This window comes from Hyperolius riggenbachi, chromosome 1 (assembly GCF_040937935.1).
Source record: "Hyperolius riggenbachi isolate aHypRig1 chromosome 1, aHypRig1.pri, whole genome shotgun sequence".
Lineage (NCBI taxonomy): Eukaryota > Metazoa > Chordata > Amphibia > Anura > Hyperoliidae > Hyperolius > Hyperolius riggenbachi.
In genome coordinates, this window is record NC_090646.1 from 202,454,312 (window position 1) to 202,470,379 (window position 16,068).

Here is a 16,068-nt window from a genome sequence, read left to right on the forward strand (position 1 = left end):
GCATTGAGGGAGATACAGCAAGTACCACAAATGAATCTTTAACTTGGCTTGCTAAAAAGATCCTCATTCACAGCTGATTTTGTAGAACAGTGTTTCATAAGTATGGGCGTGTTTAAGATCAACTTCTATGAGTGATGTGTGTTAAGGGGGACAATGGCTTGATTTAAAGTTTTTTCATCTGCAATTTGTCCCCTCTTTTGTTAAGGCACGCTCGCAAAAGTGAATGCAGTGGGAGGAGCGCCCCTTTCGACTTGCACCTACCCCCTCTCTCTTCCCTCCTTCCCCCAGCAGCACATTCTCCCGGTACTAATGTGACTTCACTGTCCTTTGATTTGGAAAAAAAGCTGATTGGCTGGAAGCGATTCAGCACATGCAGAGCAGGGAGCTTTGTCTGAGTTGAAGTGAAGTTGTACAGATTTTTAGTCTGGAGTCAGCAATCAGGGGTGTTTAGTCTGCAGCAGAGCAGTGAGAGGGAAAGAGAGGATCTCAGGAGGGGGAAAAAGAAAAGACTGCAGATTCAGCAAGACCCCTGCAATCCATGGATACAAAACGGCACGTGAATGAAATCCTGATGTGAGTCCTGGTGCTCTCCTGCTGGGCTGGGGGAGCTGATGGAATTACTGTGCTGCTGATGCTGATTACATCTCGCCGGCGATCCCTGCCTGATGTAGAAAGTTTGGGCACTCCGGAGCATCTTGCTACACAGAGACTGTACCGCAGCAGCAGACCTTGATCTCCGCACGCAATTCAATGCATACTGACTTCAGGTTACCCACACAACTTGGATCTACGATCTGCTCATTCTGACCACCAGTCCAGGGGATGGATCTCTGCAGCTCTGGTAGGAAAATGGACTCTAGCTTCTTCTTCTTCTTTGCCTTGCTCTCGTTTTTCGCCAGCCGAGGTGGGCTTTGTAAGAATTTAAAGTACAGCATATACGAGGAGCAGATGGTCGGAACGGTGGTGGCCAGGCTAGCCGAGGATGTGGCTGATGTGCTGGCTAAGTTACCCAACCCTTCCGCGGTACGTTTCAAGGCGATGCAGCGGGGGAACCCTACTTTGCTCCTGGTGCAGGAGGACAACGGGGAGATTAGTATCGGGGCTAAGATCGACAGGGAACAGCTGTGTCAGAAGAATCTCAACTGCTCCATAGAGTTTGATGTGATCACGCTGCCCACCCAGCATCTGCAGCTTTTCCATGTAGAAGTTGAGGTGCTGGATATCAACGACAACGCGCCTCATTTCTCCAGAGCCCTCATCCCTATTGAGATATCTGAGAGCGCAGCTGTGGGCACCAGGATCCCTCTGGACAGCGCCTTTGACCCTGACGTGGGGGAAAATTCCCTCCATACTTATTCTCTGTCTGAAAACGAATATTTTAAGATCGAAGTGAAGACCAGGACTGATGGCGCCAAATATGCAGAACTTATTGTGGTCAGGGAACTGGACAGGGAGCATCAGTCTAGTTATGAACTCCAGCTGACAGCATCAGATATGGGTGTTCCTCAGAGATTCGGCTCAGCTATCCTCAAAATAAGTATTTCTGATTCCAATGACAACAGCCCATCATTTGAGCAGAAGTCTTACGTTATTCAGTTGCCTGAAAATTCCCCAGTTGGGACCTTACTCATAGACCTCAATGCCACAGACCCAGATGAGGGCGCTAATGGGAAGGTTGTATACCTATTCAATAACAACGTATCCCCCAAAATTACAGATACCTTCAGAATGGATCCTGAGAAAGGCCAGCTGACTCTGCTGAAGCAAGTGGACTATGAGACAACTAAATCCTATGAGATAGATGTTCAGGCCCAAGACATGGGGCCAAATTCAATCCCTGGCCACTGTAAAATTATCATCAATGTTGTGGATGTGAATGATAACAAACCTGAAATCAATATCAATCTGATGTCTACTGGGAAAGAAATAGCTTATATTTTAGAGAGTGCACCTCTGGATACCTTTGTGGCTTTGGTAAGGGTTCAGGATAAAGATTCTGGTCTTAATGGAGAAATTTTATGCAAGCTTCATGGACATGGGCAATTCAAGCTTCAGAAAACTTACGAAAATAATTATTTGATATTAACAAATTCCTCACTGGACAGAGAGAAACGATCTGAGTACAGCCTAACTGTAATAGCTGAGGATAGGGGTCTGCCAAGTCTGTCTACAGTTAAGCATTTTGCAGTGCAGATAATTGATGAGAATGACAACCCTCCACGATTCCAGACCAACAGATATGAGATTGTCATTGTGGAGAACAATTCACCTGGAGCCCATATCACAACTGTTAGGGCCACAGATCCAGATCAGGCTGAAAATGGTCAAGTTACATATGTCATTCCTGAAACCTTCATTCAAGGTAGCTCGATAACAACCTATGTAACTATTGATCCTTCAAATGGTGCAATTTATGCTCTCAGGGCCTTTGACCATGAAGAAGTAAATCAGGTAATCTTCAGTGTCCAGGCAAGGGATAGTGGAGTTCCACAGCTTGTCACCAATGCTACAGTGGTTCTTACCATTGTTGATGAAAATGACAATGCCCCAGTAATTGTAACCCCTACCCTCCACAATAACACTGCTAAAATTGCTGTCCCCAGGGATGCTGAAGGTGGATACCTAATTACCAAAATTAAGGCCACAGATAGAGACTCTGGTATGAACTCTGAACTCAGCTGTAAGATAACATCAGGGAATGAACTTGACATTTTTATTATGGACCCCAAAACATGTGAAATCTACACTAATATGAGTATGGACACTTTCATTTTCCAAGAATGGGAGCTTCAAGTTTTAGTTCAAGATAAAGGAACACCTCGACGTTCAGCCAAAGCTCTTCTTAAATGCCACATCGTTGAAGCATCTGATGCTCCTGGCAGTACTGAGGCTAGTTATGTTAACCAGGCCTCTATGGATTACTCAATGATCATTATCATTTCCTTGGGGGCTTTCTGTGCAGTTCTTTTAGTCATTATGGTGATCTTTGCAACAAGGTGCAACAGAGAAAAAAAGGATAATCGATCTTACAACTGCAGAGTGGCAGAATCAACTTACCAGAATCACCCAAAGAGGCCTTCAAGGCAAATTCACAAAGGGGACATTACATTAGTGCCAACCATGAATGGTACACTGCCAATTAGATCCCACCATAGATCTTCTCCTTCTCCATCTCCTACTTTGGAACGTGGCCAGATGAGCAGCAGGCAAAGTCATCACAGCCGCCAATCACTCAACAGTCTGATGACAATATCATCTAATCATGTACCAGATACATTTGCTCTGGAACTGACTCATGCTACTCCTGCAGTCGAGGTAAATACAGTCTTTTCAATTACTTACATTAACTTGTGCATAAGGAAGATTGAATTATGTCTAATGCTAATGCCCTATGAAATCATGCCTGTTTTTTTCACTCTTTGCTGAAATGTTATTTTGCAACTTTGCTGAAATGCTATTTTGCAACTTTATAGAGTTAGTAGTTACAGTATACCATATATATCAGAATATCAGAGCTATGTTTATACACTTAAAAGATGTTAATATGTTCTGATTTATTCTGATTTTAATCATAAAATGACAAATAAGCCACTGTAGGCCTTATTGACTAAAAAAAGGTAAGCATAGTTTGCCAAAAAACTAGCCATTGTCTTTTCTCTCCACCTGGCTAAATAAAGCATGTTTGGTGCATTCCAAAGACCTTATTTGTGACTAAATAATTTTAATGCAAAGTAAGCACAGTTTAACTGTTTGGAAGGGTCTTCAGTCCTCTCTGTAGCTCCAAATTCCCTTGCTCCCCTCCTCATTGATTCTTTTTTGTTTGTTTGTTCTGTTTTTTAATTAGCTTTCAGAAGGCAGCCTAAAGAGAAAAATTAGCCCTATTGAGAAGGTAATTATGTAAAGAAACTCACAAAATATGACATACATATAAAATAGCTGAATCTAAACATCTGAGAAGTGTTACTTTTTTCTGTTTAGGAAGTACTCATACTAGAATCAGTCAGGAGGCACAAAACCTAATCAATTTCTAATAGTAATAATGGAATACTGGATTTCAACCAGTCTATCATGAAAACTGTACTGTCCCGTTTATGTGACTGTATTTATGTTGTAAAGTGGTTTTTAAAACTCCAGACTTAAGTAGCGTACATTAGCTATTGCTTTGCCCTCTAAATGTATATTCCGTCATTTCTTTTGGCAGGTGTCCCAACTGCTCTCCATGCTTCATCAGGGACAGTACCAGCCCAGGCCAAGCTTTCGAGGAAATAAATATTCAAGAAGCTACAGGTGAGTTATTGCACACAGTTTTCGCATTGGCTTTTTAAAAATCAATGGAGTTTTCTTTAGCTTACAGTGTTATCAACACATGTTTTCACACTTTCTAGATATGCCCTTCAAGACATGGATAAATTCAGTCTAAAAGACAGCGGACGTGGAGATAGTGAAGCTGGAGACAGTGATTATGATCTGGGCAGAGATTCTCCAATTGACAGGCTTCTGGGTGAAGGATTCAGTGAACTTTTCCTTACTGATGGGCACAGAATTCCTCCAGGTAAGCTTGCTGATATTTCCTGTCTAATTCACTTGCAGCTTTTTTTCCTGGATGTCTGTCAGATTGGTACAGAAGGGGAATAAGGGGAACCACACACATCGCCAGAGCAGAAAAGAACCTTTCCACGTTGCACTCTCTCCTGCCTGCTGCTGCTCTCAGCAACAAGAGCAGAGCTGGTAGAGAGGAGACAGCCACAGTATTGAGCATTTTGCCCAGAGCAGTATAAGCAGTGGATTTGATTCTCATGTGAATCTATGCTAAAAGGTTAAGCCAGGGGGGTTAATGCTAGCTAGTGTCAGCAGAAAAAACTTTTATGAACGTTTTTCCTGGAAATTACAGGTTGCTTAACCCTTTCAGAGGGAAGATCAAAGGGCTAGACTCACAGTGGCTTTGGCCCTAGGACATGTGACTAATTATGACCCCCAGATCAGATTATACCTGTGTGTATGGCAATATTGCATTATGGCATTTCCATATGCTGTGTTTACATTTCTCCCAGGCTAGATTAACAATCCATGTAGGCATTAGAGATGATGTTATGGAAAACTGCTATCCTGTGATCCTTGTTAGGATTTTGTAGCCTGTGTAGAGGTGCATAACACCACATCAAGAACATTGAGATTCACTCATTGTTTTTTAGTGGTTAGGGTGAATCTACAGGGATACATCAGTTTTCCATACAATGTTTTAGTGACTAGTGTGTATTGTATTTGTGCGTGAGAACAATCAATACTTGCTCATGAGTTAGCTGCAATAAGACTTATGCACCACATGTTCCGATTCTAGGAATTAAGAGGTCTCTGGCTCATTAGCAGTAGCTGCGTAATTACAGAAAACATGTCTTTTGTGAACCTGGCACAGATGACTCCTCTGAATGCAGTGCAGGCAGACTCTGTCCTTCCAAGGTCACTGGTTGCACAGGCACAATTCTGATTTTACTGCTTCTATTTTGTTTACACTCAGAACAATGCTCTTTTCAGCAGCTAGTGTGACACCACATAAGTTAGGTATCATAGAGGGGTGTTTACTAATCTATTTAAGAATGTCAGCCAGTGCAAAGGGTTTCTTTGGAGGACAATGAATTAGGGGCCCTCCCCCCACTGATAGTGACAGCATTCCCTTCACACAGCCCCTAGCTCCTGCTGTCCTCAGTTGTAAGGGTCCCGCAGATGGAACCTATGTTCAATGTGGTCGTATGCTGTATTCTAGCCAGGCCATCTGTCCCCTCATATTGTTTGCTCCTGCCTTTTCATCCTATCCAATAAACTGCTTCAGTAATTTGACCATGGTGTCTGTTCATTTCATACAAATACACCTGGGCTATTTTTAACCCTTATTTAATAGCGCCACTTGCTCCGATATTGGGATTAACCCCTAAGGACCAGGGAATCTAGCATCTCACTGAACCAGGATGAGCATTGTTAGTGACAGAGAGATGTGATTGGCTGGCAGTTGTCTTATAGAGGACATACCAGAACTGGAATATATAGAAACTGTATAGTGTACAGGCAATTGTTTAATGGTACTGTACTAAGTCTGAAAAAATGTTATTTTGTTTTGTAGCATTGCAGCAGGTGCTGCCTGGCAGGGAGGAAATGAGTTTAGGATAGCTGTATACAGAAAAATGAAGAGTGATCCTTAGAATATCTTATGTGAATCTGTGTCTAGAAAAATAATGTGTGAGAGCGGAATGTATATCCTGATGGAATAATGAGAAAGGGCTTAGCAACAATGTGCACAGTATTACAGATGCAAAAGCCACATATAATGCATTGGTGCATAAGTTACATGACTGATACATAGTGATTGATTCTGTGTGTGCAATCAATGTATTTAAAGTGTTAGTTCACTTATACTTAAGTGTGTACAAAATGCCTAAACCTTTTACCGACTGTTCCACGCCAATTGGCGTGAGCAGTGCGACAGCCCCAGGACCGCTCCACGCCTGTTGGCGTGAACGGTATTCTATGGGGCTAGCAGGAGATCGCGCGCAGGATGCGCACGTATCTCCTGCTTGGGGGGCAGGGCCCCGCCTTCACTGCTCGGAAGACTGTTAGACGGCGGTTTCGCTGTCTAATTGCTTTGTACAGTGCTGCGATCTGCAGCAGCTCTGTAATGGGGACACACGGTTGTCCCCCTGGGACAAAGGGAAGCGATCCGCTGTGATAGGCTGAAGCCTATCACAGCTGATCGCAGTGATTGGCTGGCCAGGGGAGGGAGGGATATAAGATAAATGAAAAAAAAAATAGTACATTTTATTAAAAATAAATATTGACAAAAAAATAAATAAACACCTGGGGGGCGATCAGACCCCACCAACAGAGAGCTCTGTTGGTGGGGAGAAAAAAAGGGGGTGGGGAAATCACTTGTGTGCTGAGTTGCTCGGCCCTGCAGCTTGGCCTTAAAGCTGCAGTGGCCATTTTAGTCATAAATGTTCTGGTCACTAGGGGGGGTTAACACCGCAGTCCTCAAGTGGTTAAAATCAAGGCCCTGGTCAAAAAATGATTTATTTTACCCCTTTTTAAGATACAAGTTTGTCAGTTAAAGTACAGGGTATACTGTTACACTGTGCCTAGGCTGATAGTAAACAAGCGTTGATGTGTGATAATTCCTTTCTGATTTTTTTTTTTTGTGTGTTACTTTATGTTTCTACAGTTCTATATAAACTTATTAGTCTCATTGCCATCTCTCATGTTCACTTTTGAAATGTAAACAATAGCAGTGACTAGTTTGTGTTTTAACATGAAGGTAAAGTCAATAATGCATGTTCAGTCTATTATTGAATAAAGCCTCTTGTTGAAGACAACCTCCAGATGGGCAAAATAATGCATTTCCTGTGTACCTTATATAAACATAAGATACAATCGGCTATTACAAATTAACTCACCCACTTTTCCTAATTTTAAGATATTTATAAATCCCGCCCCCTGCCTATCGGCAAAGCTGCCATGGCTGTTCTTGCCCCAAGCCTCTCCAAATAAGTCTGGAGCTCTGTGCCCACTCCCACTTGTGTTGCCTTGGCCTGTTTCCAGCTCTGCAGCCATGGCCTGATAGGTGGCCACTGAATTGTGGGCAGACTACAGCAACACAGGTTGTGGATACAGAGCTCCAGACTTTTTTTGAGAGTCTGGGCGGAGTTTCAGGTTTTAAGAATATTTTGGAATTACAGGCCAGTGGGTGAGTTTATTTAATTTATAATAGCTGATTGAGCCTTATATTTATATAAAATACTCTGGGAATTGATAATTTTTCACACTGGAGGTAATCACTTTAGTGGATGCAAAATGGGCACAGTAACCTTCATCCATTTTGCATCCACCCACTCCACGCCTTTGCGTCCGCCTGTCTACATCGCCCGCTGTCATCACTGACAACATGTCCCACCACTGATTGCCGCCACTCAGTCCCTCTGTATTCAGCCCAGTGGCCGGCAGGAGCATGGAGCACTCCATAGGATGCTTTCTCCATAGGATTCTCCCTAGCAACAGAGAGAACTTTTATTGGTCCACCATGAACCAATAAGAATTCTCCCTGTTGCTGAGGATTCTCATTATTCTTTTGCAGCCCAATGGAGATTCTCATGCTTCTGCCAGCCACCGGGCTGTGTATGAGGGCTGGTGCACACCGAGTGCGTTTTTTGGCGTTTTTGCAGCCGCAGATACACTTGGTCAATGTATCTCAATGGTGTGGTTCACACCAGAGCGGGAGGCGTTTTGCTGAAACGCACACTCCTGGGGTGAGGCATTTTTTGGATTGCGGAGCCGTTTCTGCCTCCAATGTAAAGTATAGAAAAAACTCAAACCGCTCTGAAAAACGGCAGTTCAGAGCGGTTTTGCAGGCGTTTTTGTTACAAAAGCTGTTCAGTAACAGCTTTACTGTAACAATATATGAAATCTACTACACCAAAAACATTTCCCAAAACCGCAAAATGCTAGGTGAAACGCTACAGAAAAATAAGAAAAAGTGTTTCAAAAACTGCTAGCGGGTTGTGGTGTGCACCAGGCGTCAGAGACTGAGCAGCAGTGAGTAGTGGCGAGACATGTGAGCATTATGTCACTGTAAAGTGCGAAGTGGACACGGCAACTAGCACTGTCAGACACTGTCTGTTCTCATAGGCTATCATTAAATACATTTTCCCGGCCGGTCCAGTTAAATCTGCAAAGTTGGACTCTGCATTCAGCTTACCGCAACATGGCAAGCGGGCCACTTTTTTTTTTTCAAGTGAAAGTCGATCCTATTTTTAACATTAGGATCCACTTCTGCGCTGAACGGAGGTTAAAAAGAAATCACTAATGAGTACTTTTTTTTAACAAGCGTGAACTGGCACTTGCAGTGTTAATACACTTAAAGAGAAACTGTCGCAAAAATCTTAAAATTTAATACACATACAAATAAGTAGTACATCTCTTCCTGGGTAAAATGAGCCATAAATTACTTTTCTCCTATGTTGCTGTCACTTACAGTAAGTAGTGGAAATCTGACATTACCGACAGATTTTGGACTAGCCCATTTTCTCATAGGGGGGTTGTCAGGGTTTTCTTTATTTTTAAAAGCACCTTATGAATGGCAGTTGTTCAGTCCAACTGCCAAAATAGTGTGCCGTGAGCAGGGAGGCTGGCCAGCATCTTTGTATAAATCATTTTCAAGGAATGTCTTTATAAAGAATAAAGGCCACACTGAAAATCCCCTATGAAGAGATGGACTAGCCCAAAATCTGTCGGTAATGTCAGATTTCTACTACCTACTGTAAGTGACAGCAACATAGGAGAAAAGTAATGTATGGCTCATTTTACCCAGGAAGAAATGTACTTCTTATTTGTATGTGTTTTAAATTTTAAGATTTTCGCAACAGTTCCTCTTTAAGTGTGCTTAAAGTGGCTTAACCACCTGGGCGGTATGGACGAGCTCAGCTCGTCCATCACCGCCGGAGGCTGCCGCTCAGGCCCTGCTGGGCCGATTTGCGCCAAATAAAGAGCAGCACACGCAGCCGGCACTTTGCCAGCCGCGTGTGCTGCCCGATCGCCGCCGCTCTGCGGCGATTCGCCGCGAGCAGCGGCGAAAGAGGGTCCCCCCAGCCGCCTGAGCCCTGCGCAGCCGGAACAAAAAGTTCCGGCCAGCGCTAAGGGCTGGATCGGAGGCGTCTGACGTCAGGACGTCGGCTGACGTCCATGACGTCACTCCGCTCGTCGCTATGGCGACGGTGTAAGCAAAACAAGGAAGGCCGCTCATTGCGGCCTTCCTTGTTTATTCTGGGCGCCGGAGGCGATCGGAAGATCGCCTCCGGAGCGCCCTCTAGTGGGCTTTCATGCAGCCAACTTTCAGTTGGCTGCATGAAATAGTTTTTTTTTAATTTTAAAAAAACCCTCCCGCAGCCTCCCGCAGCCTCCCTGGCGATCTTATCAGAACGCCAGGGTGGTTAATAACACTCTGACCCTTAATACAATGCATGTGCATTATTGATTTTGCTTTTGTTATAAATTACAGTCTTTTTTTCCTGCCAGTGGTTTTGGTCTGCAGATGTTCTCAAGACTTCACCATAGATGTGCTAATGAGATTAGAGAGCCAGTTTAACCCTGTAGAAGCAGTGGGATTCAAAACACATTATTCAATCACAGATCAGCACAGATGGCAGCTTAATTACCATCAGTATAAGCACTGTGTAACAGCTCATATTATACATAGTGGGGTTGACATGTCTTTACCTTGAAGGGGGAATGGTCATTTAGTTAATTCATGCAATGTATTATTGATCAGGTCCTCATTTCATGTTGCTTTAGGTATAAGTACACCAACTCTTTTAAAGAAGATTTTCTTAAAGGGGTTCTTTCGTGAATGAGGAAAAAAATAAAAAGTGGTTTATGCATAAACTATTAAACATCCTTCTAAAATAGTGTAAAAAGTTTTTTAAAAAATGAATGGTTTCATCAATAAAACATGTAATGTAAATAGTGACGGATGACGTCTGGGAGGCTAATCCATTTATTAGGGGTGTTTTTTTTACTTTCTTTTCACAAACATAACTCCTGCCTAAGTAGTTTTCAGTGGTATAACCCACTTCTAGCAAGAATTGCTGTTAAGGTGGCCATACACTGGCCCGATTCGCGGCCGTTTCGACAGCAGATTCGATCCTGGGATCGAATCTGCTGCCAATCGTTCGCGGTAAATGCACCCGCCGATCCGATTTCCTCCCGAAATCGGATCGGTCCGTCGATCGCGCCGTGTGGGAAATTACCCTCGATCGTCCGCGGGTAGGGAGCGCGTCGCTAGCGGCGGCCGATCCGATATACATTACCTGAAGCTGGCTCCCGGGCATCTTCTCCGCGCTGCACGGCTCTGTTCCGGCTCCATCCCGGCGCTTCCTGTGTCACTCCGTGACCAGGAAGTTCAAATAGAGGGCGCTCTATTTGAACTTCCTGGTCACGGAGTGACACAGGAAGCGCCGGGATGGATCCGGAACAGAGCCGTGCAGCGCGGAGAAGATGCCCGGGAGCCAGCATCAGGTAATGTATACGGGGGGACGGGACAGACCGCAGGAGTAGCTCAACAGATTGTGATCGGTTTCAGGCTGAAATCGATTCACAATCTGTTTGCAGTAAAGGCAGCCATACGATCCCTCTCTGATCAGATTCGATCAGATAGGGATCTGTCAGCTGGTCGATCTAATGGCAAATCGACCAGTGTATGGCTACCTTTATAGCCCTAATGGCTGAGCTCTGCTGAGTTGCTGAATATGTGTTTACATTGTTGCTAGGCCGGTACAGAGACTCGTTTGTGAAGAGTCATAAGCTGCTGGGAGAATCAGTCCCATCTACACCGTATGATTCTTTGTCAGATTCGATTCAATTTGATTTGATTCATTGATTTGATTTGATTCAATCTGACATGTCCAATTCATGATTCGATTTAATTTGAATCGAATTGAATCGAATCATGAATTGGACATGTCAGATTGAATCAAATCAATGAATTAAATCAAATTGAATCTGACAAAGAATCATATGGTGTAGATGGGACTGATTCATTCTACCAGCAGCTTATGACTCTTTTCACAAATAGTCTCTGCACGGCATCTGGTTGCCTGGCAACAATGTAAACACATATTCAGCAGCTCGGCAGAACTGTTAAGCTGGGTCTACACGCTGCGATTTGGCTTATCAATCGAGCCGCTGAAGTAAAAAAAAACACCCCTAACAAATGGATTAGCCTCCCAGTCCTTCATACGTCACTGTTTACATTACATGTTGTATTGATGAAACCATTCATTTAAAAAAAAAAACCTTTTTACACTATTTAGAAGGATGTTTAATAGTTTATGCATAAACCACTTTTTATTTTTTTCCTCATTCGCGTAAGAACCCCTTTAAGGCCCTAGTACTGACTTCTGCGTTGTTGTTGTGCATTGCCCATTAACCATTTTTGCATTATTCACTTTTTATTGTCCAGTTTGCTGTCTTCCTGTGTGATTGACAGATACTGCTGAACAAGTCTGTAAATCATCCAAACTCCTCCCCTATAACATTATTACTCACAGGATGTAGGCAGAGCTGAGCTTAGAGAGGGGACCAGATAGTCTTTCATAGGGACCACAGAGCTGCCCCTCCCGCCTTCTCTGTACTGCTGCTGAGAGGTTACCTCTTTGGGCTCAACTCTGCAGCTCTTCAGAGTCTCGCCATTCAGTTTCTGCACAGTTACTCCCTTCTCATTGTGTAATAAGCATTTAACCTTCCCACACCCTTCCCAATAGAAATGACCAGGCAAATTCTGCTAAATTGATTCCATGGTGTTATCTTCAATTCCACCTAACAGAATTGCAGAAAAATGCTGTTTTAATTATACCCAGCATACTTCTCATACATTCGCTTTTAATCAATTATCACCGTCACTGAGTGTCCCCAGGTGCAAAGGCAGTTATATACAGAGAGCCTTATCAGCCAATCATTATTTGGCTATCTAGTTCCCTATATAACATGCATAGAAGCTTGCATTACTTTATGTACAATCTGTGAAAACATTTTCAATAGTTTAAATTTTCAATATGATTATCCTGATCAAAGATCACTCAACAATATGATCAAACATCAATCAATCAATCAATCAAGTGGCCTCCTTTTTAGAATCAGAATTAGATTTACTTTGCCTAGCGCGACAGTTACCGCACCACAAACAATTATGGTTGCGGGGCGCACTTGGTACAAAAATTCTGATGCTTATTCTAAAAAGAAGGACACTTGATTGATGTTCGGTCACTTTTTTGGTTGAACTTTGATCAGGAAAGGCTATTTTTGAGATTCTACAGATTGAGTTGGGCAGAGCATGGAGGGACCATGGGCATACAGTAAAAAAGGCAGTAATTTGGGCACCAGAGAAAGACGCTTAAATTGCAAATATTTCTCTGTTGTCAGTACTTAATACCAATAATAAAACATCTGTAATTTTTACCAATATTTTACTAACACCTAACCAAACCCTGTTCTCAAATGAGCCATCCTTCTACTGATGCCTAATCCTAGCCGAACCCCTTGCTGCAAATTTTGCCAATATTTATGTCTAACCCTGACCTATTCTGAATTTCTCACATGGGAAATCACAATACCAATGCCTAACCCTAACCTGTCGCAAAATTGGTTGATATTTACCCCTAACTATTCTCACATAAGCCCACCCCCTACACTCGCATGAGTGCAGCACAGTTACACTCTGACATGAACAGGAGTGCGGTCTGGATTTATAAGAGGGTCCAGAAGAGTGTTGTTCTAGGAGGACACGGGAAATACAGAGTATTTGCTCTTCTGTCAAGAGTGAAGTAAGGGATCCTGGGATGTAGTGTGTGGAAGTGTGTGTGTGTGTGTGGGGGGGGGGAGGGGTATGGGATGCTGAAGAGTTGGAACAGGGACTGAAATGGTTGCATATTAGCTACATGTAGTTTTGGGCCCCATGTGCCTGATAGTTGGGTCACGTGGCATTTATTATGCCTGACTAAACTAATGCTGGATACACACTATGAGATTTTCTGGCCGATTTACTGTCAGATCGATTATTTCCAACATGTTCGATTTGCTTTCTGATCGATTTCCGTTCACTTTAATAGGAAGTCGATCGGAAAATACTCGGAAATCGATTGGAAAGCAAATCGAACATGTTGGAAATAATCGATCTGACAGTAAATCGGCCAGAAAATCTCATAGTGTGTACCCAGCATTATAGTTGATTCATAAATTCATTAACAGCAGGTAAATTACCTTTTACAGGATTAGTTGAGGTTTGCAAGTTTTGAGAGTTTTTTTTTTTCAACAATACTTATCAATTGTGTATATAAAAACTCATCTTTCGTTTGTTTGCACTGCTTGTTGAAACAAAAGATGAATAATGGTAAAATTGATAAGCCTATCAGAATTGTCATTGCCAGGTCATTATTGTTTTTTTTTCCCAAGATAAAACATCAGGGAAGGATTTCCTTTTCTCCTCCCTGATGTTTTATCTTGGAAAAAAAAAAAACAATAATGGCCTGGCAATGAAAATTCTGAATGGCTTATCAATTTTACCATTCTCTTTGCTAAGCTCTGCTCAGCTAAATGACCATGTCTGCAGGTTACAAAAGTACAGATACAGGGAGATGATAGCCATGTCTCAAGCTACAGAGAATGAATGATTGCAGCAGTTTGGAGTATGCACATCCATCTCACATCTACGGGGAATATTGGTGATTGAAATACCAGTTCTTATGTATTACTTTGTAATAATCCACATTGTATCATAACTTATAATACATTCTTTCTCGTTCCAGTCATGAGATTCTGCACAGATGAATGCCGTGTTCTAGGACACTCAGATCAGTGCTGGATGCCACCTCTTCCTTCACCATCTGCAGATTACAGAAACAACATGTTCATCCCTGGAGAAGAAGTCCAGTCCCTTCAGCAGCCCCAGCCAATTAGTCAACAGCAAGTCCAGCAACAAACCATTGTACTTGAAGAGGAAGTGCTTCCTATTGATCAGAATGAGAAGAAGAAGAGTTTTTCCACATTTGGCAAGGAATCTCAGGATGAGGAATCAGCTGAAGCTTGCACTTCTTCCCTTCTCACTGAAATGAGCAGTGTTTTTCAACGCTTGCTACCTCCATCTATGGACAACTACACTGAATGTAGTGAGGTTGATCGGTCAAACTCTTTAGAGCGTCGGAAAGGGCAGGTTCCTACTAAGACTTTAAGTTACCCCCAGGGGGTTGCTGCATGGGCAGCCAACACACATTTCCAAAATCCCAACAATGTTGGTGGACCTCCTTTAGTGAATCACGCTGGTGTACAGCCATCTTCAAAGTGGTTGCCAGCAATGGAGGAGATTCCAGAGAACTATGAGGAGGATGACTTTGACAATGTCCTCAACCATCTAAATGATGGTAAACACGAACTTATGGATGCTAGTGAACTGGTAGCAGAAATTAACAAATTGCTTCAAGACGTGAGGCAAAGCTAAGTGACCTGACATCTTACCATTTCCATATTTATGGAGCTTTTGAACAATCAAAAAAACCTATTGACTGTTTGTTGCATTTATAAAAATGTGTTGTTGTATGTTAAATATTCAAATGCTGTATTTTCATATGTACACAAAACAAGTGTGACAATTGCTATCTGTATTTTAAAAATACATTTGTATCTTATATTTATGTGTAATTTAACAATAAAAAATTTATTTTTGTATTTCGTATGGCATGGTTTACTGCATGTGGACCTTGTTGGACTATCCCTGATTTTTAATGCCAGTAAAAGAAAGCCTGGAAAACCACAGGTCACTTTTTTTCTTGTTCACTTTTTGAGGACAGACCGTTAAAATATGCAAACCCAATTTAAGGTATAATTTTATACAGTTTATCAATCTGCCACTTGTAGATATGATTGCTAGTGCTACCTGTAAAATTTTACACTAAAATAAAATATTGTCACAATTTAGAATTATTTTATCTTCTGTTGTTCTTTACAGACATGTTATGTTAAAAGGTAAGTGTCATGGTAATTAGTTGTTTTAATATGAGTTGAATTATTAACGAAACACCTACAAAGTTTTACTAAACAGGCCATCCAAAAGACCATCCACCAATACATGCTGATCAGATGTGAAAAGTACTTAAAGCAGTGATGGCTAACCTTGGCACTCCAACTGTGGTGGAACTACAAGTCCCATGAGGCATTGAAATACTCTGACAGCTCTAAGCATAACTCAGGGAGGCAGAGGCATGATGGGATTTGTAGTTTTGTCACAGCTGGAGTGCCAAGTTTAGCCATCACTGACTTAGAGGATAGGAGGCACCCAATATGTATAAAATAATTCAAAACAGGTTAAAAAGGAGGTAAATGTTAGCTTATCTTCAAAATAATATTATTGTATGCTTTAAAGGGAAGTAAGCACTAATTTTTAAAGACTTCTTAAATGACCCCCCCCCCCCCCCGAAGGGCTTTTGGGGGTGCAGATGGCATTTACTTAACAGCGCAGTAATCTCTTATGTCCTTGGCAGCCTA

At 42.3% G+C, this 16,068-nt stretch overlaps 1 protein-coding gene across 2 annotated transcripts; it reads left to right on the plus strand.

Annotated features, from left to right (window-relative positions):
- The first annotated feature begins 348 nt into the window (after positions 1-348).
- Positions 349-15,252, plus strand: PCDH18 (protocadherin 18). 2 transcript variants are annotated; one of them, XM_068279772.1, is made up of 5 exons: positions 349-3,315; positions 3,845-3,889; positions 4,202-4,287; positions 4,386-4,552; positions 14,337-15,252. In XM_068279772.1, exons 1-5 carry the CDS (start codon positions 823-825, stop codon positions 15,023-15,025), a joined length of 3,480 nt encoding a protein of 1,159 aa, XP_068135873.1. In that variant the 5' UTR covers positions 349-822; the 3' UTR covers positions 15,026-15,252. The 2 variants fall into 2 exon arrangements, with proteins under 2 accessions (XP_068135873.1, XP_068135881.1); XM_068279780.1 differs by lacking the exon at positions 3,845-3,889.
- The last annotated feature ends 816 nt before the right edge of the window (positions 15,253-16,068 follow it).

What these genes read in the sequence shown, in the direction of transcription:
- PCDH18 (XM_068279772.1), top strand. Translation starts at nt 823, where the DNA reads ATGGATCTCTGCAGCTCTGGTAGGAAAATGGACTCTAGCTTCTTCTTC. An exon ending in ATGCTACTCCTGCAGTCGAG is followed by an intron (nt 3,316 to 3,844) that starts GTAAATACAGTC and finishes TTTTTTAATTAG; the next exon opens with CTTTCAGAAGGCAGCCTAAA. An exon ending in TGGGCACAGAATTCCTCCAG is followed by an intron (nt 4,553 to 14,336) that starts GTAAGCTTGCTG and finishes TTCTCGTTCCAG; the next exon opens with TCATGAGATTCTGCACAGAT.